Source organism: Punica granatum, chromosome 1, assembly GCF_007655135.1.
Source record: "Punica granatum isolate Tunisia-2019 chromosome 1, ASM765513v2, whole genome shotgun sequence".
In the NCBI taxonomy this organism is placed as follows: domain Eukaryota; kingdom Viridiplantae; phylum Streptophyta; class Magnoliopsida; order Myrtales; family Lythraceae; genus Punica; species Punica granatum.
Window position 1 is genome coordinate 40754340 of NC_045127.1, and position 25728 is coordinate 40780067.

The 25728-nt window shown below is 37.5% G+C and overlaps 1 protein-coding gene and 1 long non-coding RNA gene across 2 annotated transcripts; one reads left to right on the forward strand and one right to left on the reverse strand.

Annotated features, from left to right (window-relative positions):
* Positions 1-314: 314 nt before the first annotated feature.
* LOC116189090 (8-hydroxygeraniol dehydrogenase-like) lies at positions 315-2179 on the reverse strand. Its single transcript, XM_031518621.1, has 5 exons — positions 1972-2179; positions 1728-1841; positions 1089-1602; positions 817-970; positions 315-698 (listed from the first exon to the last, which is right to left on the reverse strand). The coding sequence occupies exons 1-5, from the start codon at positions 2067-2069 to the stop codon at positions 493-495; spliced, it is 1086 nt and encodes a 361-aa protein (XP_031374481.1). The 5' UTR covers positions 2070-2179; the 3' UTR covers positions 315-492.
* Positions 2180-7444: 5265 nt separating this feature from the next.
* On the forward strand, positions 7445-21403 carry LOC116195492. Its single transcript, XR_004154667.1, has 3 exons — positions 7445-7572; positions 9151-9190; positions 20017-21403. It is a non-coding gene; the product is annotated as an uncharacterized LOC116195492 (long non-coding RNA).
* Positions 21404-25728: the final 4325 nt, after the last annotated feature.

A 25728-nucleotide genomic window follows, 5' to 3' on the forward strand; every position in this document is an offset into this window, starting at 1 on the left:
AAGAAGGAAGGCGAGCCAAATGCAGCAAGAAAACATAACTCCCAACATATAAGGATTGGATGGTATAGATACGGTCTGTCCGATGATTGGACCGACACTATTATTTTGGCTTCACGCGATGTACTAAGGAAGAGTATCGTTTTCTTTCCTCCAAACAGATGATTGTCTGACCTTTCAGTAATATCTCTACCCTGAGAACATTTGGTTTCGGTCGAGTACTGACCACTTGATTATAATGAAAAGGTCTAGGAATTATAACAAGAGGCACTTCATGTGGATCACAACGTAAGAGAACGTTTCCATGACGATCAAGAGAAGCAACAACCCATTTAAATGGATATCTTATAAAGTTATTGAAAACGTGCAATGCACGTGCCATACATACCGCTAATAATTAAAATTATCCAATAATAACTCCCTAAAAATAAAAGTTCGAATAATATGCTAATATGATAATTTTATATAGTTTTACTTGTGACACGTTGGATCTTCTCAGGCAGTAGAGTTAAATGAGTTCCCAATGTCTATCACGAATCGGAATCTGACGTCCGCCTTTTCAAGTCTCTCCATTGCGGTGTTTACATAGTCCATCTTAATAACTTCGATGTCCGACGTGATGTTGTGCTTTGCAGCGAAATTTATCATCTCTTGTGTCTCCTTCAGCCCACCCATCAAACTCCCCCCGACAAGCTTCCGACCTGTAATTCATTAATCATATCTTTAGTTCAAAATAGATGATTGTATTAGAAGTCTCATATGGTCTACTTCATGATATTACAAATTCAAAGTAATAATTCACGATAAGAGCAGGCATACCCGAGAGCAGTGGGAAGGCGGGTAACTGGAGTGGCTTGTCCGGTATACCAACCATAAGTAGCTTGCCATGGCTCTTCACCAGACGAATCAAAGGTAGGAGAGGATGAACTACCGGGACTGTATCGATGATACCATCCATTGTGGCCATAGCGGACTGTATTAATTCATAGCAAAATATTAGAAAATCAAGAGCACAAAAAGTTTATAAAGAAGGTTGTCAATATATATATGATTGTAACCGAAAATGGTTAGCATGTCATATCATCATGTACCTGCATTTGTTCATTGTCTTGACTAAGCATGAATGCGTCAGCTCCGAGGCGCTCCATGGCATACTGCTCTTTCTCGGGGCAGATATCGATGACAGTCACCTTGAGGCCCATGGCCTTGGCAAACTTGACGGCAATGTGGCCCAATCCACCGAGCCCGACCACACCGAGATGAAGCCCGGGCTTATCAAGTCCATAGTACTTCAATGGACTGTAGACAGTGGCCCCAGCACATAGGAGTGGAGCCACCGCATCGAGCGGCAGACTGTCGGGAATCGCCACCATGAAGTGCTCATCCGCCGTCATGATGTTGGAATAGCCCCCGTAGGTCAAGGTGCCATCATGGTATATGCTATTGTAGGTGGGAATGAATTTAGGGCAGTAGTTTTCGAAATCACTGTCACAGCTCTCACAGGAACCACATGACCCGACCAAGCACCCAACACCAACCCTGTCACCAGCCTTAAACTTCGTCACCTTGGAGCCTACTTCTTCCACCACTCCCACGATCTCGTGCCTGCAGGAGATAGCGCATGATCTTTAGGCTTCAATTGATAAAATGGCTCATGCCGCCCACCGATGCTCGCGGATTTGGAAAGATCACTCATGTCAACATATTAGAAGATATTTTCGTATACATACCCTGGCACCATAGGATACATGGCATCTCCCCATTCGTTTCTAATGCTATGGAGGTCGGAGTGGCATATCCCACAGTACAACACCTTGAAGGTAACATCATTCTCTCCTGTTGCCCTGCAAAAATAAATCATACATTTCAACCAAAGAATCCATACAATATAACTACACTTTTCCATCAACCGCAAAATAAGAGAAAAATCAAATCTATAATTGGTATAAGAGCCAATGTATTAAAGAAAAGTACCTTCGAGAGAATTGGAAAGGAGAAAGATGGCCGGAGGTGTCCCGGGCAGCCCAGCCGAAGGCCTTCACGGGATGCTCTTGTTCGGGCGATTTTGCCATTTGAGATCGGTGTTGTTACGTGCTCCGGGAAGGAAGATTTTGCTATCTGTTCTAGGAACAGAGATATGTGCTTTGATGATACGGGAATGTGTAAAGCGAAGTGATGAATTATGAGAGGCAGAATGAGGGTATTTATAGTGGTGGTGGGCTAATTATAATAATTGATGAGAAATTGAAGAAATTAATTTTAAATTTTTTATGCTATCAGTCAAATTGTTTCCTGCACTTTCTACACGTTGACAAATGCACAAAACAGGTAGGATGACGCATATTCTTTCCTGATAAATAATAAGCTCTAGGTTGGATAATTGATGAGATTATTCATGCCCTTTTATTAGTTATTAGAATTTATATTTTATTATATTAGTTCAATGGACTTCCCTGGTAATAGAATAAAAAATATATATATTCACTCACTATTAATTACAAAAAATATACATGAAATCATAATAAACTCCACATAGGAGAAGCATGATGCGTGTGGGCCCCACGTATAGCACCACATCCGATGGCTATTATGGTCGTATTAACATAATACGGTGTCATGCTAGAAATTATCGAAAATATATTTACATGTATTTACAGTTGCCCATCTGTCAAATCAAGAAACAAACAACAAATTGTAGGCAATATGATCCACTTGCGAAGCCAAATTGTAGGCAAACATAATGAGAAATCCGACTTGGTTTTACCTAATAATAATATCATATCATCTACAAGTGAAAGCCAAATCTATTAAATAAATAAACAAATTTATCCTATAGCATGCACACATATAATACACTAGCCACGGCACTCTCGTTCTGTACAGATTTGTTATTTATGGTATAATTTAGTATATCTATCTTATTGTTTAAGTCGATCATAAAAAATAATAATAGATGATTGATATAAAATAATTATATTACATGACATAAATTAGGGCAAATTTCATATGAAATTATAAACTTTCATACTTACCTCACATTTATCGCGTAATACTTGTTCTTTTTATTTTTAAGCATAAAACCACCAGCTTTCATTTTTGTTTCATATCTATCATACTAATTTATTTTCTGATTTTTAGCTAATGTGGATCCATGTTATTGTCTTTTAGCTGGTGTGGCATTACCATGTCGCAGAAATATTAAAATTAATATAAATACTATGAAGTTCTGAAGATTTAGAGAAAAACTACAAAAACGACCTGAAGTTGGTAGCTCGCCGAGGTGAGGGACCTCAACGGCGACCCCCACCACTCGGGATGATGTCACCGGCAATCAAAAAAAGTTCCAGTGGCCTCATGCTGCTGGTGAGAGGCCGCCTGCAAGACTTCCAACTTTACAATTAAGCCCGAGCTTGAGATCCAAGTCTTGAGCCTAATTGAAGAGGTAAGAACCTTGCCAGCGACCTCAGAATGGTCACATTAGCTAAAAGACAACAACACAGATGCCACATTAGCTAAAAAATAAAAATATATATACATAATTTTATGATAGATCTTTGAAAAAAAATATTTTAGTTAATAAATGAATTAATTGTCACCAAAAAGAAAAGGTAAATTAATTTCAGCACCTCTATATACATACATATATATATATGTATGTATGTATATGCATGTACACAGATATAGGCATGTCTCTTAAAAGTTTAATTTGCCTGCTTTTTCGATATATTCGGCTCCCCATAGTTAGGTTAAATTACTTTTTCAGTGAGTGTCTTAATATTCAAAAATTTAATGTGCTTTAATTAGTTAAATTCGAGTCGAATCAATCCGTTAAAAAATAAATATAACCCGGTCAAGTGAGATTACATGGATACACATCAGCATGCCCATAATTACGTTATATAACTTTCAGTCCAGCTAGCGCACACAAACATCATGTATATGTATATGTCGTTTGTTTTCATATATATATATATATATGTTGTCTTGGAGCGATCAGATTACATGGATACACATCAGCTTGAGCTGTCAAATATATTTTAAGCCGTGAAAGAGGATATGCACATTTTAATCAACGGTGGGTCGGAGAAGCGATCAATGGCTAACCCCGACAAAGACAACAAAAGATAAAAAAATATCAGCCAACCAAAACTCTTTCTCGCTCCCAGTTTGGCGTTAATCGAAAGAAGGAGGGGGTGCATATTGATATACGTCGCTTTCTCATTCCTGCGTGTCTATGACTAAGTTGGTCCATCCTTCAATCATGCATATTTCCGGCGATCAAATAATCTATTAATGCATAATAATAAATCTATAGATTTTCTAAAGAAAAGTTTTTTCCTATTCTTGCAATTGTTTTTACGTTTGACAGCATTTTAATAATTTATCGTATCATATTATATATTTTATTTAATCTTTAATAAATAAAATGGCAAAAAGAAAGAAATTTTGTTTGTATGCAAATTTCATTATTGGGCGATTTAAAATCTATCTATCTATCTATCTTTTAAACTCACATAATTTTCAGGTGAAGCAAAATGCGTATGTTTTTCTTACTCTAGCATATTATTTTTTCTAGTTTTACATTATTTTAATAATTTATTATATCATATTGTATTATATTCAATTTATAATAAATATAAAAACAATTTTATTGTTTTATTAGGTGAATTAAATTAAAGCCTAATATGTTATGTCATTCGTTAAAAGGAAAATGAAATAACCGATCATATTAAGTTTTCTTTTTGTGCTTGATCTCCCTTATTACTTCTCTCATAAAAAGTAAAAAACTGAATAATAGAACACGATAGACTCGGAGACATGACCCAATGATCATGATTTTTTAGGCAATGGTATTTATTCTGTCTGTCATATCTTATAAATAATGACAAATATTTTCAAGAAATGCCTAAATATTACAACAATAAACTTCATTAGTAAATTAGTAAAATAAAAAAGGAGATAATACAAAACCCTTATATGAAGTGGCAAAATATTGTACACCCGTGACAAAGTACATCTAGCAAATCTTAAATTACCTTTTCATAAAAGGAAAAAAAAAAAGAAAAAGAGGTGTAGTGAAACAAACTCTTTCGCCTGCTAATCTAAAAGATTCATGTTTCATTTTCATAGTAGGATTACATTTTGTTCTTTTATTATTTTTTTATTTTTTTATACTAGAATCATAAATTTCCCCTATATTTTCTGGAGAATAATAAGTTAGTTCACTTTTTTAGAGAATTAATTCACTTATTAACTAAAATATTTTTTGGTGAAAGTAATTCAGCTTTGTTTTTAGTTTTTCTTCAATGTTTGTATTTCATCGTATTTTTATTATTTTAATATTTTGGTGACCTGACAATGTCACATCGGCTAAAAGACAACAATACAAATGCCTCTTCAACTAAAAAATCAGAAAATATATTTGTATCAGATATGATATAAAAAAGTTAGTGTTATTAGGGTTAAAAATAACAAAAAAAATCGATTATAAGAAAGGCTCAGGGGCCTAATACAATGAAAAAGAAATCATAATCTATATCTAATCTATATCTATATAAATATTAAAAGATGAGGCAAAATACCAAATCGTGACACGTAAGATGAATGAGGCATTATATTGAGTGACTATTCATGTGTTAAGCAATCGATGAAGAACACTTGACATAATATTATAATAATATGTCATTAATATATATTATGAAAGTATCTATACTATGAAAGAAGGTGTAAGGTATAAGCAATATATTTGATACAATCTTCCAAATTATTCTATAATTTTGAATTATGATTATAAAGAAAATCTTTTTTGATAATGATTCTAAAGGAAATTTGAAAAAAATAATATGTGAAAAGTATCTAACAATTATCTTCTTTCGTGTTGACTCTTCTTCCTGTATTGCTCTCTCAATGAATAAAAATTTATCAACAAAGATATTAAAAATTGAGAAAATAAAAAATTATTGAATCATATGTTATTAACAATGATCAATTTCTATGCTCAAGCCTGACGACTTGTATCTAATAAAGGGGCACATATGGTCCCATTGAATATCGAAATTGGAATCTATTAGTTATCAGGCGAAAGCGTGCATTACTGTGTTATACCATCTTTTGATAATAACAAAAATATTTCATGATAGATATGAGACAAGTATGAAAGTTCATAATTTTATATGAAATTATGCCCTAATTCATGTTATGTAAAGTCAGCTTTTTCTTTATACCAATTATCTATAAATATATTTGAAGATCGACTTAAATAATAAAATATATTTACAAATTTATCTCATGAATACCAATCCCACGCGAAGCTTAGGATGCCATTGTTCGACGGTTATCTTCTACTTCTATGGCAGAGGAGGTTTCGCGTTGTGTTGAATCTCTTATCTTGACACGCACTGCTCCGTCAGCATGGGAATGAAGCCAAACAAAAAAGTCAAGAGGTGGACCCTTCTGTACTTAAGTTATTTAAAATTAGGGTAAATTGTACTGGTGGTCAAAAAGTTTTATAAATGTTTAAATATGGTACAAAAAGTTTTTTTTCTACTTGATGGTACAAAATATTTCAAAGTTATTTCAGTATAATATAAACCATCATCTCGCCATTAACGTCGTTAAGCCGTCCTTAACAAGATTGTACATTTTGCACCATCATGTAACTTACGTAAAACATTTTGTACTATTAAGTTACAACTTCAAAACATTTTGCACTATCATGTAACGTCCCACAAAAACTGATTTTGCACAATCAGCGTCGACTTGATGGCGTCGATGATGAAATGATGGTTTATACTATACTAGAACAATTTTGAAATATTTTGTACCATCAAGTAGCAAAAAAAAAATTTGTACCATATTGAAATTTTTGTAAAATTTTTTGAACCACCAGTGCAATTTACCCTTAAAATTATTATTCAATCTTAAGTTATTATGGAATATATAAGCTGTTGCCTAGTAACTTCGAGTAGTTAAGCTGCAATTGTATCCGCATGGGAAAATTTTCACATGAGTGCGTGTTAGTTGAATTTTTTTCAAGCATTTAATACATTAATTTTAGTGTTTTTAATACTTTATTATTTGTAATAGACTGCATAACTCTCTAAATACCTAAATTGAAAGAGAAAAGAGATTTGTACTAATCGTGAATAGTAAAAGTATTATATATTTGAACAAAACATTAAATACTTGAATTGAAATTACTAAATGTGTTATCGTGACATTATGTCATGTCAGACAGACTATATTAAGGATTCAATAGATGGGAATAAACCCATTTGTCCTATTATTATAAAATAATATTTATGTCACTTGGCTCTCCAACTTGCTTAACAAGTGGTAAAAAAATAAAAAAAACCCAGTGCATAAACTTCGTGATCTGTCTGGCATCTTGTTGGCCAAGTAGTAGTATAAATAGGCCATAAGCGTCAAGAAGGGGGACCGGCCAATAGAAGAGGGGAAAAGAGAGTGTACGAACCAGTGGCCAATAGAGAGGAGAGAGAGATAAGGAGTGAATATGATTAAGGGGACTTAAACCTCATTGTTCTGGGCGCATTTCCATTCAATAAAAGTTCATCGGTATGATTTTTGCATCAATTTTGTATGATAGAAAAGTATTTGATTGTGCTTTTATTTTTTTGTGGGTTAGGATACTTTTATTTGGGACTTCTTGGATAAAATCCTTTTCTTGTCATTTATTATTTAAAAATTGTGAAATATGTTTTGAGTAATATTATGGATAAGTGTATATGTAGAGCGAAATGAGAGAACTTTTCAAATGGGAAGTTTATTGCAATGATTAAGAAAGCAAGGGATGATAAATTAAAAAAAATTTGCACCGATTTTGTATGACAGAGAAGTATTTGATTGTGCTTTTATTTTTTGTGTGTGAGGATGTTTTTATTTGGGACTTCTTGGATAAAATACTTTTCTTGTCATTTATTATTTAAAAATTGTGAAATATGTTTTGAGTAATATTATGGATAAGTGTATATGTAGAGCAAAGGGAGAAAACTTTTTAAATTGGGAGTTTAATGCAATGATTAAGAAAGCAAGGGATAATAAATTAAAAAAAAGTGACTTAAGGAGTTTAGCCATAGTTAATTGGAGTAATGTGCTATAGAGGGTAATTTAGTACGATGGGTAACAAATGAAGTGAATTAGCCAACATGGGGTGCAAAAAGCACCAAACTATAATTAATTGCCAACGGGAGAAAGTGGAAGAGTAATGAGGTCGGAATTGCAAAACGACATTTTCCAGCTTAATTACCATAACTAGCTAGTGATTTTATTTTTAAACCAAAAATAAAATGGCTAGAGAAAACACTTCCGAGAACTGATTATCTAAATTGAGTGTTTATAGATCCTCAAATATTGTAAACGGAAAAAAAAAATTCTCAAATATCATTACTTGGATAATGCTGCCCTACTCATTTCATTTTTTACACTTGCTTTCATGTTAGTTGTTATTCTAGCGCTAGTATGGTACCTCCTACTTGGCATCATGACAATAATTAATTCGATATTCTACGAGACTGGATGAGTTTGTGTTTGTTATATATATCATGACTAGGATATATAATTAACAAAACAAATAGAATTGACTATCTTCCGTTGCAAGGGACAATCTTTTTCTTTTAGGTTAATTTCATTGTATGGTATGATATTTTGAAAATTTTCACCATATAGCACATATCGTATTAATTTTACAAAATTGCACGATAGTTTGAAAATTTTTAATGGCATACCATGACGTCAATTTTTCATCGATTCCCTCATGGAGAGATGACGTGATCGACGTTTTTGGCTCATTCTTGCACTGATAGACTTTTTGTGGGTCCTGAAATTTTTCATAATACAGTACGAAACTTTAAAAATTTTCACAATGTAACATATATAGTATTAATTTCACCAAATCGCACATTTTATATCATGAGAAAAAGCCAATGGTGCCCATAAAAAGTCCAGTTGTGCAAGGATGACCCACAATATCGGATACGTCAGCTTTCCATTAAGAAATTGACTGAAAATTGACGTTGTGCTATGCCATGAAAAAAATTCAAAATATCCTGCAATTTGATAAAATTAATACGTATAATATTTTCAAAATATTGTGCAATACAATAATATTTACCCTTTTCTTTTTTGGCTTATTAGGTTTATCGGGAAGAAAAGACTATCTGCTGAAAAAAAAAAGGTACATGTTGAAGTTCAGGCAAATATATATATTGACAAATTCCTATTAGATATTTCCATTTAATTTATCTTTGACTTGACATGAAATAATAATTAGCCAATTTGAACCGGAAACCCCTCTGGGATTTCGACGGTAGGATTTGTAATTAGAGGTTGAAATATTATTAAAGGAAACACCGGTGAAGTCATAATCGATGGTTCGATCAAGCCAATAATATTCAAGTCATAATGTGGCTTGTGAAGTATTTGCAACTTTTAGCATGAGATCAAATTTCATTTCTAACTAGCACCTTTAATAATCTATCTATATATACTATTGTTTCACTTGGAATTTGCGATCCACTCTCCAGCTGCCACGTGGCATTTAGGTTGCCAAGCATGCCAGGACGCAATCGCAAGATGTGAGTGAAGGCGAAACCACCAGCCATCCTCACCGAGCTAAAGCATTGCACCACGGCCCCCGGGGTCCATAAGATTAACCGGCGACTGGGTTTAGGTGTGATGAGGTGTGATGATGTTGGTCGGGAGGTTGTAGAGGTGTTGCAGACAATGTCACAGTTTCGAGGGTTAAGTCGTTTAAGTTCTCCCAGACGTGCACATCATGTTTAGTCCAATACTTAAATGAGATGGCTCGGAAGCCGGTCTATGTGATGTCGAGACGGCTAGGGAGCCAATCTAAGTGATGATGGTCACTGCCTAGGGAAGGCTTATGAACATGTGTCTCGGCTAATTGTAGCCAAAATGGATGAGTTTTGGCTAAGAAGCCTCGACTAGGGTGATGCCTCCTTGTAGGTGGGACTCGGCTAGAGGCAGTCAAAAGTGAAGTCACAACCCTAAAGTCGCTCATGGAAGGATCAGATCATGGTCCCCGAAAAGCTCCGTGTTTGCGGGTCTCGACTATAAGGTAGCCGAAAAGAAAAGCCTTAGGCCAGAAAGCCTTGACTTGATAAAACCATTTTTAACCCTGAACTGTCCGAATGTGTAGAAAGGATAGAATGGAACAGAGGATTCTAGTGAGGAAAGGTGAGAGAAAGAATGGAATGATATTTTCCAAGGGATAGGTGAAAAATAATGGAATCGAAGGTTCCAGGACCAAGGAGACGAATGGAAACAAGAGTTTCACGAGGTAGGTGACAAAGATCAAAGGTAGAAATGGTGCAATATGTAGAAATTGAAGTGCCTGTGCGATAAAGTAAAAGACAGATGAATGTAAAGATAAATTAGATAAGCATTTTGTTGTGTTTGTTGCGGGGACAATTACAATGAATGGCCACGTTTGCTCTTATAACCTAGGAGACCTAATTCGAGCGACATTCGGCCTTATTTTAACCAAATAAAGAGAGCAAGCAACTATCTATTAATTGCCTAATTTTCTTGCTAAAACTAGGAAAGAGAATATTATAGTTAGTCATGGAGAGCAATCTCCAATTATTCCTAATTATAAAGAAAAGGAAAGGAATTTCATCCTCCATGCATGTCCAGGGAAGCACCCAACCAAGCTTCCATTTCTATGGACATTCTCTTACCATATATGATGTGTGTGTGTGTCTATATATATATATATAGTTTGTTGGAGTTGGAGATCGACTGCAGGAAACGAGAGCTCTTAGGACCAGTTGGGAAATAGAAGTAACTAGCTGGGAAGTGCAAGTAGCCAACCTTAAGTAGAAGCTTGCTACAGCTAGGGAGAACTTGAGTACGAGCGAGTAAGAGTGCTCGTCTGCTAAGCCCACCTTGCTGCGAGAATGGAGATTCTTCGTCCTCTAGCCAAGGAGAGTCCAACCCTGAGGTCAAAGAAGAAGTGGATATATGCCACCTTTGCCTCTCATGCTAAGGCATAAGCCAACCTCTGTAAGTTTGCAGCTGGTCTTTCTTGAGTTTGACTAGGACCAGCCTTAGCCTTGATAATGAAGAACTGACCCATTGCATTGACTTTTCGGTGATTGGCCGTTGTTTGACCTTATTGTCGATGTAGCAAAATGAAGTAATAATACTTCAACTATGCTTCATCACTCTCTCATGATGGAGTTATTCTAGATTTCTAATGCTGAAGTGTTGAGGTAGGTTGAGAGCATGGACAAGGCCGGGTTTCGTGTGATCTCGCCTCGCCTTGACCTTGACTTGAAATACTAGCTAAGTTGGCTTAGGGTAAAATACAACTCCACATTGAGCTCCTCTTCCTTTGTCACATGAAGAGACGGCATGAAGAGACGGCATAAGCATAGCTAGCCTCGAATGTTAGCCATGCTCAGCCTACTTGAAATGAGTAGGACTTTCTTTTCCCATGCATTGCATCATGTTTGCCTTCCATGTTCCTAGGTCTTTCACATAGCTAGATAACTTGCCTAGCCAAGTGGATAAGTCCAAAACATATATCTTTAAATTAATCGGCCAATTAATGCAAGTGGAAGAATATGCAACATGAATCACAAGTGACGAAAAATGATAAGTAGACCGTGTTCTTGGCCACACCACATAACAAACTTTCGGCCTTATATTTTAGCAAGCCGAAATTTTGTGTGAATGGAGAAAGCAATCAACAAATTACAACCCAAAGAAGTCACTGAGCTTGACTTACTTGGAAAAGAACTATAATCAAACATTGTTGGCGCTCAATGTGTTTGTTTCCTCCCAACCTAAGGCTATATCGTAAGATGTCTTTTGCCCATCACTCGGAGAAATATAGGTGTGAGGTCCACCAGTGGATGACCTCTCAACTAGGAGTGATGTATATATCTAGGGGAAGTCATTGGATGCTCGAACCATTGATGCAAAGTCTTTACAAGGGCCACAGTTCTGCAATCTCAGCTTCAGCTCTGTTTCTTGTGCAATATCGAATATCTTCCAGGCTGAATTGGGTTGAGGTGGAAACAAAAAATTTGTAGGGTTGTCTCTTGGCTTTACACATCACTTAGAACCACCTCGATTCGAGTCTTGTTGAGAAAGATAGGAAACTCAAACTGAAACTGTACAGAACTAGAAAATTTGGCCACCAACACTTATTTGTTGCAACTGAGCATCTTATGAGTAGAACTTGGTTGAGATGAAAATATTAAAGTCGTAGCTCATTCACTCATCTTTCTTCAGAGCTCTGAATCACCTCAATCTGAGCGTTCTTCGATGATGTATGACTATTCTCATGTGACTATATAGATTTGGCAGCCAATAGCTCAACGAGCGGCTAATTTTGTCACTACCTTCGCCGTGCTACATCAATCCTACCTCAGACTCCATTTCATAGGTTTAGAGTCCAAAATGCTATCCATTTGGTCACAGCAATGGACTTATTCGCGATCCCTCAGCGTTGAAATAATTGACAACTTCTATTTTGGACATAGGCTTAGACTTTGCCTTGACTCCTCAAGTGTAGATACCACCGAATAGCGCTTCTTGGGTGCTGCTCCAGAGCTTGAAGTGTCTCTCAAATGCGTGGATTTCTAGATCTTTTTTCATGGTCATAGCCTTAGATATGGCTGCAACTCCTCGAGTGTAGGGAACAGCAGGAACCGCTATTCTTGTTCTACTTCTTGCTCAATTTCAAATATCTTCCAAGCCGAAGAAAGATGAGTGATTGATTTCAAAACATAAGAGTTCTATATTTACCTCTTATATTTTCATAGAATTTTGAACCATCTCAATATGAGTTATATAGAGGAAGATATGAGGTTCGGCCTGAGACTACGCAAATTTAGAAAAACTGACTACGAGCATTTCATTGTTGCAGCTAAGACTTCTCTGCACAAAACTGGATTGGGGCCAAAAAATAAAAGTTGTAGAACTCCTTCTTGGCATTCTACAACATTTGGAATCATTTCAATCCAAGATTCTAGGAGCAAGATATGAAAAGCAGCTTAAACTTGGAAGTTTGGTCCTAAACCGCTTTGCGTTTTGATCAACCTGGCTGAACACTTGGTATCAATGAAGTTAATCACGTCTCAAGCTTTTCCCTGACGTGGAAGAATATGGTGGGGTTGCAACCCCCCAAACACTAGCCCCTCTAGGTACATTGATCTTATTCACGATCATAGACTTGGCCAAGACCCCCTCGAGCGTAAGATTTTGTGAGGGTAAAAGCCAAGATTATGAAATTGTCTCCTTACGCTGGAACGAAACTCTGATGATAGAATTATCAATCCATGGTGTTAGTCGATGATCCTCCAATTTTGAACCTTAGACCTTTGATGTGAGCTGAAAATTATTATTCTTCCTTTAATTAGAACATGTTGGCCTCCCTTTAGAATGTTTAGGCCTTTCAGTTAGAAATCAAGGTCATAAGTTTGAATGTTGAAGCCATCAAATTCGGAGGTAGTCCAGTCATCAACCACAAGATAGGTTCAATTTCAATCATTATCCCCCTTGCCTTTGTGGCTAGTGTATCATTGATCTCTACATCGGCTGCCACCTCCAACTAAGGTTTTGGTTCTAGCCGACACTATAGCTTGACCTTAGTTGGGGCTGCAAGTGGTTGAACGAGTTCCAACTTGTCAGCTTGTCAACGCCATTACTCGCAACGCTTTTGGATTCGTGTCAGTGCTCGTGGACTCTTAGGATAGACCAGCCTCTTTCATTGGTTGACCGGCACATCAGCGGGCGAGACTAGAAGTCGCTCTTGGGCTAGAACACGTTGGATGACTAATTGCAGCTACTTCGGATGCTCATTATTAGTTGGAGCCTTATGATTTATGTCGGGGGATCTATCAACCCCACAAGCGTTCGAACCACTCGGCTCTTTCTACTCGGTCACGGCTGGAGGATAAGCTATTGTCCTTCGATTCTAAAAGCTGTACAATGCGTTTGTTTTCGGAGTTAAAGTCACGAATTTGTGATTGTGATTGTGATTGTAGAAGAAGACAAAAATATATGGGGCCCACCAGTTTTACTTTTGAAATATAAAATGAATGGAAGGTAGAGATAATTAATTATAATGGGATTGTATTTTAATAATATATGGGGCCCACCAATTTGACTTTTGAAATGTGTGTTTTGTTGTGTAGTGTTTTGAGTTAAAGTTAAAGTTAAAATCTTAAATCACGACTTTGAAAACAAACGGAGCAGTAATGTTTCTTGGGTTCAGCCTTGAATACGGCCATAACCCTCCCCCCCCCCCCCCCCCCCCCGACCGTCTTGGACACTTGGCTACTTTCCATTGGTCATAGCCACAATACCAACTAGAATCCCTCGAGCATCTTGGATGCTCGGCTGTTTACATTTCATGGTCGCTGCTAAGCTGCTGTCAGTGGTTGATCTCTGAATTGTCTTGGGGTTGGGTAGAATCCACTAAGACGACTTCTCCAAGTACAAAAGTAATGCCATGCTAAGGTGACTTATTAGGCTAAAACGGGTGCACCTCATGCATCTCCCTTACTTGCCACTTTCTTTAGATTTGACGTCCTTAAGTCAAGAACAGAGGCAATGGGTTGCTTAGCTACGATGGACCTAGCTCATCAAATGGCAAAATGGGAAGTTGTCGAGTGAAGTATCAGTAAGAATAGGCCACATTTTTAGTTGGTTACGAAGAAATTCTAAACCTCTTCAAATCTGAATCGCGTAGAGGTGAACGCACAAAAATTATAGATCTCCCTCTTAGCTTTTCCGTGGAGCTTGAAATCACCTCGATCCGAACTTCGTGGAGCAAGCTATGAAATTTAGCCTAAAATTGTGCAGAATCGGAAAAAACTGGCCACGAGAACTTCTTTGCAACAACCGAGCATCTTTCAGGCTGAATTGGACTGAGGTGAAAATAGAGAAGTTGTAAATCTCCATAGCTTTTCATAAAATTTTGAATCACCTCAATTCGAGCTCGCTAGAGTGAGATATGCTTTAATTCGTGAGACCGCGCAGAGCTGCCAACGAACTCCCTTTTAACTTGTTGCAACATATCCCACTGTTTCCTCCTTTGCTATCCTATTATAGCCAAAATAGACGATGTTTGTCGTCAGGTCGTTGCCAAGTAAGTTGAGAATCATTTATCGTCACGGCTGGACTATATGTCAGCTCTAAATCGTCACGGCCTTATTGGGCTTGGCTAGATGAAGTTCTAACTTGCTAAGCTTGGCTAACTGAAAGTTCTAGCTCCTCTAGCATGAGTTTGAAATGTCAAGAGCAGCATAGTGTAGGCACAAGAAGCTTGAATTACTTCGTCAATAGTTTCAACCCTGTGTGCCATGTCTTCTTTGGATTTGATAGCCAACAAGTTAAAATTAAGGCTCCTTGTTTGGTTGGAGCATTATGTGGTGTAGTCTTTGTAGATTTAGCCATATGAATCTTAGGCAACCACACAGACTTAGTTGTAGCTGTTCTAGATGCAACTTTGGCCTCTGATGTGGATTTCTCCAAAGACTTTCATGCAACCAAACGAGCTTGACTAGCTATAGCACCCTTTGAGCTAGCCACCACATTTGATTGTGTGGCCCTTAGTCTCTCGTCACGCTAGCGCCATATCTCTCGGCACTTTTGGGTCCTAATTAAAGGATGCCTAGTACCTCATCTCTTAGGGTATGTAAGATTCGATTGTGGCTCCTTAAATGTGACCTTCATGTCTATCTCAATCTCGCGAGCTCTAAAGGTTCGATGCCCTTTGGGCAATGGCCATAAGAGTGCCGGCCACCCCTCGAGTATTGCGGCCGCTTAATCTTCTTTCCTTAGTCACAGCCATTAGATCGACCGCAACCTCCCGAGCATTGTGGTCACTTTGTTGTTTCTCCTTAGTAACGGCCATTGGGTTGGCTACAAACCTCCGAGCATTGTGATTGCTCGACTGAATGCGCTTAGCCTTACCCTTTAGATCGGCCAAAACCCCCGAGCATTGTGGACACTCGGTTATTTGTGTTTGGTGCTTACGCTTGTACTCTCATCTACGTCAGCTTGTCAGGAAGGAGGAGCCCTTGCTGCGCCTTTCATAATTCGGGTTGGTGTACGCGTAAAATAGGGCATCTCCTTTCAAAATTGCCTAGATAAGTAGCTAACATTCTTTTAGCTTGCTTACATCGTTGCTCCTAGCATTTTTTAGTTTGGGTTAATGGTTGAGAATCTCTAGAGTACGTGACTCTATGCCATTCATACTTTGGGACTGAGGCTACTAGCTTGACTTGCATTTGCCTAAACTAAACTCTCTTGGCTTCCAATCCAGCCGAGCTAGAAGGTTTGGTGGCCATGCTTGTAGAAGTACCATATGGTTTAACTGAGCTACAAGCTAGTAACCTCGTTGGATTGACAAAATTGGCAACTACTTGTTGGGTAAGACTAGTGGAGTTGTTAGCTGATGGTTTAGTAGATGACCTAGCTGCGTTATGAGAAACAACTGGGCTGGCAGCCAGAGGTTTGGCTACACCTGTAGAGTAGTTGGCTAATGACTCTTTGCCTGCATTAGAAGGGTTCGTGGTTACTAGAGTTTTGGTCGCTTCTCCTTGTGAATAGTAAGAGCTGTTCACTGAGCGGCCTTCAACCTATCGAGTTACCGACATCATTGTTTGTGATGCCTTTGAATCTTGGTCATGGGTTGCCGAAGCTTGGAACCATTGTTTCTCTACCATTAGCGTCTTGAATTCGCGTTAGGAGATACTTTTAGCCTTTGTCTTACTAGAACCTTTTCTCCTTCTAATTTGGCTGCGTTGACTAAGATGGCAGCCAAACATATGGCCATGCTAGTGGATTTGCGGCAGCCAACGACTTGATCGCTTCAGCTAAATTAATGGTCGGTGGAGCTGCAACCTCGTTAGTATAATTGTTGACCAGTGATTTAGTTGGTCTGACTAAACTAATAACCAGTTCCTTGATGGCGGATGGTTTGGCCACACCTGTGGAGTTTATGGCCATTGGTTTCTTGTCTTTGTCATCAACTACGAGCATTAAATGAGTGCTAGATGTTGACTCATTGACAAAGACTTTGGCCATGTCGGCCTTTGTGGCGACATGTGCAAAATCCTCAAAATCATCTCGGCGCTTGAATTGTTTCGAGGATCTGCTCGATTTATGATCCCCAGCCCTCTCTTTGGGTGAATCTACCTTGGAACCTATTGGAGCCAAAGATGATGATGATGAGTCTTCCTTCGCAAGCATCTCATCGACATTTTGGCTTAATTGTGATGATGGGATGCCCAAGGTTGGCTCATCTATAAAAACTTCATTCACGCCGACCTTGGAGTCGACATGTGTGGAATCCCCAAGATTATTGTGAGGTGGCTCTTGGTCAAGATTTTGCTTAACCTCTTCATCGAGTAATGCCTCTTCATTGATATAATTACCTTCTTGACAATTGAGCGCTTCAACTCTTGGAGGTAATTGAGAAGAACGTGATGAAAAATCCTCTACAAGGCTTGGAGGCGGCGTAATAGCCGTCCTCATGTTCTCCTCAGTTGCTAAATTAGGAAGCTTCATTATCCCTTCTTGCATGGTTGAATGGACAGCCGACATCTTGGCTGCATCGATAGGCTTAGCAGCTGAAGGTTGGGTCGCATATGCTTGCAAGGGTGAATGTGGCTGGTTGTAATCAACTAGCTCTTATAGATGTGTAGCCGTAGCTGACTAATATAACGTAGCTCACTGATGTTGCAGCGGCTAATTGATTTGGGATCCAGCTGGTGGTGGCTAATTTGTTGCAGTTCGTTGATGTCGCTGCATCTGATTTTAAGACGGTAGAGTAGCCGAACTCCTATGTTTCGAAGACACTAGATCAAGAGGCTCCGCGATAATTCCTTCTTGTGTGATGGAATTGATGGATCATGTGTTAGTCGCTCCGATAGAGTTGGTGGTTGATGGTTTAGCTGCCTCCGCTAGAGAAGTCATAAGCAGCCGATTAGCTTAGTCTCCGCTACCCCTCGATCGTTAGTCGAATAAACCTAGACCACGTTTTTCTTCGGGCAATAACGGTAGGGATGGTGGAACATGCTTGGATGAAGGAAAAGGCGATTGTTGAATATTTGCCAACTTTACACTTAGCACGTATATTTGGAAGTCTTTATGCAAGGTACTAAACTTTCAGCAAAACTCTTCAGTAAATAGATCATTCGATTGTGTGTTGTTGATCTTCACGTATATGTACCAGCCACGTAGCAGAGGAGCTGTCGATGACGAGGAATAATTTGATGATACCGACAAGTAACCCATTGTTATTGAAAGAAGAGATGATGCCGATTGCTAATTATAATCAGCCAGCCTTAGTTGATGTATAGTCGCAGCTGGCTGATGTGTTGCAGTTGGCTGGCACTGTTGCGATTGATGCACTAGCTGAAGTATCGTAGCTAGCTGATACTGTTACGGCTGCTGCGCTATTTGGTTAGCCGGTGCTATTGGCGGCACTTGTAGCACTTGTCATTGATGAATCTCAGGTCCAAATGATCGATACATCACAGCCAACAGTTGTTGCTGCTACTGGAACAGTTGAGGTTTTGTGGGCTGAACTTGTTGCTCTAATAGATTAACCAAAGGGGCATTATGAGTTGTTCGTACCTGCCACTAATTACATGGATGTGCAAGTTGAGGTGCTGGCTGGTATGTACTGGCAACTGGTGGCACAAACTATTGTAACTGATACACTATTAGCTGGTTAACCTGCGGCTGCGAGTTCAGCTGATTCATGTACTAGCTTCCTTGCTGAGTTGAAAACAGCATTGTTTGTTGCAATGGCCTGGATATATATGTACATTCATACATATGTACGTATACTTAATGTATGGAAAACCAACTTATCTCATCCCTCCCTAGGAAAACATATAATAGAATGGTCTAGACACACACAAATATGGGTAGAAATAACATTATTAAAAATAAAAAAGAAAAAAAATTGAAAGAAAAGAGGTGGTCTAGAGAAATATCCATCCGCTATCGATTAAACTCTAATTCCCACACAAAGATAAGTCTAGGGGCAAAGTCGATTAGAGCCTGAGTCTCCCTGAGAAAAACTTCAAAGGGAAAGTATACCCAAGTTAAGGGATAAGATTGATACGTGCATATATAAAAGGTTGAGCTCCAGTATGCTCCCTCTCTTAAATAAAATTTCTGACATATAAGGAGAAGAAATGCTTTGCAGTCCTCAAAATTCAATGTTACATAATCTTTACTTCTATTCAAATGATTTCATGGTTATAATATATATATATATATATATATATATATATCTTGTATAAGTTGAAGTTCCCTTTAAGAAACGGATTTGTGTTTGAAGAACATTTGATCTACTTTGACTCATAACTTAATACCAATTATGGAGGGATTTGTCGGCAATATTTTTCTTAATGTGATAACAACGTGATGTCTCAAGCACAGTCGATTATTTCCTCTTTATAAGCATGTCGTCTGCTCATCAAATTCATGAGGAATCTATTTTCAAGTTATTCCTAAATGATGAATTAAAGAAAAATTAATATTATGAAGAGATTAAAGTCAAGAGTCAACCATATTTCTTTGAAATATTGAGGAATTGTATATTATTTCTAAACTTTTAGATACATATATTCTTGAGCATTTAATATCACCCTTGACTTATCCATGGCCTAATGACAATTTTCCCTTGCACCTTTAATGTTTGAATATTCAAAGAAACGAGTTACAACTATCCTAGTTTTATTGTAACATCTTCCAATATCATTAAAGAGACATGATCTTCAATGACAAGTTAGATGAATACATTGCTTCATCCTAAGAAGTTACAAGATAAAAATATGAACGCTTCATCCTAAGAAGTTACAAGATAAAAATATGAACTTACTGCTCATGTTCAATTGTATTAACCTTACATTGTATATCCATAGAATGTTTACCATATTGGAAAAAAAAGGTGATAATAAAGAAAATCCGAAAAATCTAATGCGAGTTCTTTTTTTTTTGTAGGGAAGTGAAGAAAGCCTACGAGATTATATCCAGCGATTTGTGGTCACTGTGATCGAGATTCCACAAATGGAAGAATCAACAGCAATATTTGCATCTACAAACAAGTTAAGAGACTCAAGATTTAGCTACTCGCTCTACAAAAGACCCTTGAAAGACTTGGAGCAATTATTAGAAAGGGCACAATGTTGCCACGAAATGGAAGAAGTCACGTCTTTGAAATGTGCATCAGAAGGGCATGAACCAATGGAAAAGATATAAGATCAAGATTATCTAGAATAGGAAGAGGAGAACATCACCAAGTGATAGTTTGACTTTCACAAAATTCTAAGCAATTGAGATATCGAAGTTTGAAGTGAGGAACTAAACCTTCATGGTCATTAAAATAAAAGTTATGTTGTATCATTATGATAAATATATACACCTAGGCACCGATGTTCGACAAACTTGTAATTGCAAGGTCTACGGACTCAATAAAGACTCACGAGGTCAATAAAGAACCTACATGTTTTAATATTTTAAGGTCTACGGATCCAATAAAGATCCACGAGGTCAATAAAGAACCTAAGAATTTCAATATTTCAAGATCTACTGACTTAGTAAAGACCTAGAAGGTCAATGAATAACCCATGAATTTCAATATTTCAAGGTCGATGGACCCAATAAAGACCCATAAGGTCAATAAAGAACTTAAGGGTTAAAAATTTTCAAGGTCTATAGACTCATTAAAGACTTACGAGTTGATAATAAAATACATAAATCTTAAATGCAAGAGTCACAAAAAAAAAAATCTATATCGATAAATTAGTAAATTCTATTGATCAATTTTAAAGAAATTTATAAGTTAACAAGTTATATGCCTCGGGATGCAATAAAAAGATCCATATATCAATCATTAAGGATTTGTGGATCATCATGAAATATGAGCGACTAAAACACTCTTAAGTATATGAACCCAAAATTGCTCAAAGGTTGATACGACAACTTGCAAATTCAAAAATGGGTGATGCAACCTAAGTCTCCAGATCAACACTTAGGTTGGGGGCAAAAAATATGGGTTCGTAAATATGGGTCTATAATGGGCCTGGAAATGGACATGGGTTATCGTTCAATGTACATATTAACACGTCCAACCGATGGTCAGTGGCCGACAAAGCCTAGTTGCCCACTTGAATAAGAAAATATGAAAATAACTTCGTGTATCTCAACCTTTACATGTTATCTTAGTTTTATCCCAATGTAGATTTTTTTCTGAGGTACCCTAACATTAATTGTTTGGTTTCAAATCCATCCCACCGTAAAAGTTCCGTCCATTTTTTACGGAAATGCTGATGTGACTCGTTAATTGCTTGACAGAGTTGATGTGGAGAGTGTATGGGCCCCGATATAAGGGAAAAATTACACAATATATCCCAAATTTTTTGTTATTTCTCAATTTTATCCTAACCTTTTGATACTTTCTCAATTTTTCCCAACATTTCGATATTTTTTTTTTCAGTTTTATCCCAATCTTTTACTATTTTCTCAATATTATCCCAACATGTTAGGATAAATTTGAGAAATTATAAAAAGATTGGGATAAAATTGAGAAATAAACAAAAATATTGGGATAAAATTGAGAAATATTAAAATATTTGGATACATGGTGTTATTTTTCCTTGTATTAGGACCCACGCACTCTCCACGTCAGCGTCGTGAAGCAATAACGAGTTACATTAGCATTTCCGTTAAAAATGGACGGAATATTTACAGCGGAATAGATTTAACACCAAACCATTAACGTTATGATACCTCTGGAAAAAAAATCGACATTGGAATAAAATTAAGACAATACGTAAATGTTGAAATATATGATGTAATTTTTTCAAAAAAAAAAATATTATCCCTGTAAAGATGTTGGCAAAAGATGGACAACTTGCAATATTTTATTAATATTAGTCTCTTATAAATGGAGCCTTGGTCCATTCGTCCAAGCAGAGAAAAGGAAAGGAGGAAAAGCTTCTCCAGTGAATGTGAGGGACAAGACGAAGGCAGGGCCTCCACCAAAGGGTAGCTCAGCAAATAGACTTAACACTTCTCTATGATGAGAAGAATATAGAGGGAAAGGAGAGCATTAGAGGTTACTTCTAATAGGAGTGGGAGCTCTAAATATTCTTAAAGATGTGTACTCATTGTATGTAATATTGAAGTTGAATTTTTGTATCAACAATACATACATATATATATATATTACAAAAAGGAAAAAAATTACCCTTGGGATAATTTTTATTATCCCAAAAATGCCCATCATAAATAATATAAAAAGTTAATAACCATTAAAAATTAAGAAAGTTAAGGTTATATCTATAATTCTAAACTTATTCTTAATTACTCATTCCTCTCTCTTACCTTTACTTTCTCACACTTCCTCCCTCTCTCTCTTCGCTCTCACATACTCTTTCTCCCTTCACACTCTTTCCCTCTCACTAATATCAAATACATTCTCATAATCTCTTTAATTCATTTCATCAATTAAAATTTTTAATTGATAATATTATTTCAATCTCTAACTAATAAGCAATATTATATTTCAAAAATAAAAAAAATTACATAAAAAAGTTATGTGATGCTGTGTGTGATCTTGCTTATTGATTTGAAAATATTCTCCGAAGGTGTTGATAGAGATAAGTCTTGGGGGGCAAATTCTTTCTGAGCCTAAGTCTCCCTGAGAAAAACTTCGAAGGGAAAGTATATCCAAGTAAGGTGATAAGACTGACACGTGCATATATAAAAGTTGAGCTCCAGTATGCTCCCTCTCTTAAAATCCGATGTTACATCATCTTTTATTTCTATTGAAATGATTTCATGGTCTTAATATATATATATATAATATATGTAAATATAAATAGAGTCGACATCTCAACACCTGAAGAACGACTACATATCTTGTATAAGTTGAAGCTCCCTTTAAGAAACGGATTTGTGTTTGCAGGACATTTGATCTACTTTGACTCATTACTTAATACCAATGATGGAGGGATTTATCAGCAATATGTTTCTTAATGTGAACCAACGTGATGTCTCAAGCACATTCGATTATTTCCTCTTTATAAGCATGTCGTCTGCTCATCAAATTTATGAGGAATCTATTTTCAAGATATTCCTAAATGATGAATTAAAGAAAAATTAATATTATGGAGGGATTAAAGTCAAGAGTCAACCATATTTCTTTGAAATATTGAGGAATTGTATATTATTTCAAAAGTTTTAGATACATATATTCTTTAGCATTTAATATCCCCCTTGACTTATCCATGGCCTAATGACAAGTTTCCCTTGCACTTTTTTTTTTTTACAACTATCCTAGTTTTATTGTAACATCTTCCAATATCATTAAAGAGACATGATCTTCAATGACAAGTTAGATGAATACATTGCTTCATCCTAAGAAGTTACAAGATAGAAAAAAATGAACTTATAGCTCATGTTCGATTGTAATAGAGGAAATCATGAGCAATAGAAAAAACAACGATCTCAAATCCTAGCTTTCCTTGTATAGATGTTGTATTATAATCCTGTAGTTATTACTTTCTATATTCACATCATGTACAGATCTATATAATGCAATACAATACACCTCGAACATCAAGTTGAGGTTTCAGCTCAATTCATCTAATCTCATATGGTATCAGAGCCTACGATCAAGTGATCTACACAGCCGATCTCGATCAGGCCAACCTATACACTCTTCCTAACCTTTTCTCCCCTTTTTCCCGACCTTTAAACCAACTATGGCTGACTCTATTTCAATTCTTAACCTTCCCTCCTCTATTCCTACTGTTCAAGTTAAATTGAATGGTCGGAATTATATGTTCTGGAAGGGCATCATGAGCCCCTTACTCGAGACTTATGGTCTCCTCTCCTATGCTGAAGGCCGAGTACCAGAACCCAGCAAAACTGTCCAAGGACCAGACGGTAGTGACTTGCAAAATCCAGAGCATCAGAAGTGGGTATCTAGAGATAAGTTTGCACTAACCTGTATCATGCTTGCAGTGACTGAAGAAATTGGCGTCACCATTCTCTCCGCCAAGACATCCCACAAGGCTTGGCGCTCCTTGGAAACAGCCTTCCTCAGTCATACAGCCGTACAAGAGGACCTCTTGGAACAGCAATGGCGCAATCTTCGCAAAGGCTCATCGATGTTGGGATTTATCAATGAAGTCAAGAAGAAAGCCTTTAATTTCGCCCAAATCGGTAAACCTAAGACTCAAGCAGAAGTTAACCGACGTATCTACACTGGCCTAGGACCGGAATAGGAGCCCCTTATCCTAGCCAAATCAGACACAATGGTAACGATGAGTATCGATGAGCTCACCTCGCTCCTCATGGGGCACGATGAACGCCGCTCTTATGCTGCCATGAAGGAGCAGCCAGCCTCAGCTCCTCTTTCTAGGATTCTCGGACCACCTCCCACAGAAGTGAATTTTGCAGACGGTCGAGGTGAGAAATGAAGATTGCGGTAAAGGGAAGAAAGGGAAAAGTAGTGGCAAAGGAAATGGAAGTAGCTACGGCGGCCACAACACTGGGTTCTTCGGCAGCAGTCGTGGCGGATCCTATTTCGGTGGCTACTGGAATGGGCACGGGCAAGGAGGAGGCTTTCGGGGGGGGGGGGGGGGGGTCTGGTTTTCAAAGCAACAGGAGGGGAATGAATAACCCTAACCCTAATTCTTTCGCAGGACAGGGATGACTTGGGAGCGGCTCGGGTCAGCATTTCAATCCGACCCGGGGCAACCCGAACCGAGATCCGCAAAACACTAGATCCGACACCTTCTCTCAACCCGGATCCTTCTTGCCTTTTGGGCCCTCTCGGTCCGGTCCATTCCAAGCCCAGTCCACTCTGGCATTTCCTTACAGTCCAGTTTCTTCATCGGTCACGTGTCAGAACTGCAACAGACCTGGCCATATTGCCCCATTTTGTCAGTTCAATTACTCTTCTAATGTTCAGGCTAATCTTGCTGAAGCTTCTTCATAGGGAATTCATGATCTCGACTGGTACATGGACTCGGGTGCAACACATCATGTCACCTCTGACCTTGCCAACCTAAATATTTATGATGAGACACTGAATTCCGATCATATCTATGTTGGAGATGGTAAATCTCTTCCCGTACTTGCCTCTGGTTCTTCCACTATCAAACTCTCTTCTCGTCCTCTACATTTAAATCATATTCTATATTCCCCTAATATATCCAAAAACCTCATATCTATATCCAAGTTTGCTCGAGATAATACTTGCTTTTTTGAACTTCATCCTGATTGTTTCATTGTTAAGAATCAACGAACTTATCAGGAGCTTTTGCGGGACCCGGTTAAGGATGGACTCTATTGTTTCCACTCGAGAGACAGGCCCACCAGTCATCCTCAGGCTCTTCTCTCTACTTCTATCTCCAGTAGCTTATGGCATCAACGTCTTGGTCACCCATCGTTTCCAATTGTCCGTCGAGCTCTAGGTTCTTCCTTACAATTAAATAATGATAATGTTGGACTGATTTGTTCTGCATGTCAACAAGGCAAATTAATAAATTGCTCTTTTCCTCCTACTATGCATAAGAGCAATTCCTTGTTTGAACTTATTCATACGGATATCTGGGGACCAGCACCAATCTCTTCTCTTATTAGGAATGTCTACTATATTCATTTTCTTGACGATTATAGTAAATTTTTCTGGTTTTATGT

Excerpts from the sequence above, each read along its gene's own strand:
- LOC116189090 (XM_031518621.1), bottom strand. The coding sequence starts at position 2,069 with ATGGCAAAATCGCCCGAACAAGAGCATCCCGTGAAGGCCTTCGGCTGG. Across the intron at positions 1,842-1,971 it reads CCTTTCCAATTCTCTCGAAG|GGCAACAGGAGAGAATGATG; the intron begins GTACTTTTCTTT and ends TTATTTTTGCAG. Across the intron at positions 699-816 it reads CGCCTTCCCACTGCTCTCGG|GTCGGAAGCTTGTCGGGGGG; the intron begins GTATGCCTGCTC and ends AATGAATTACAG.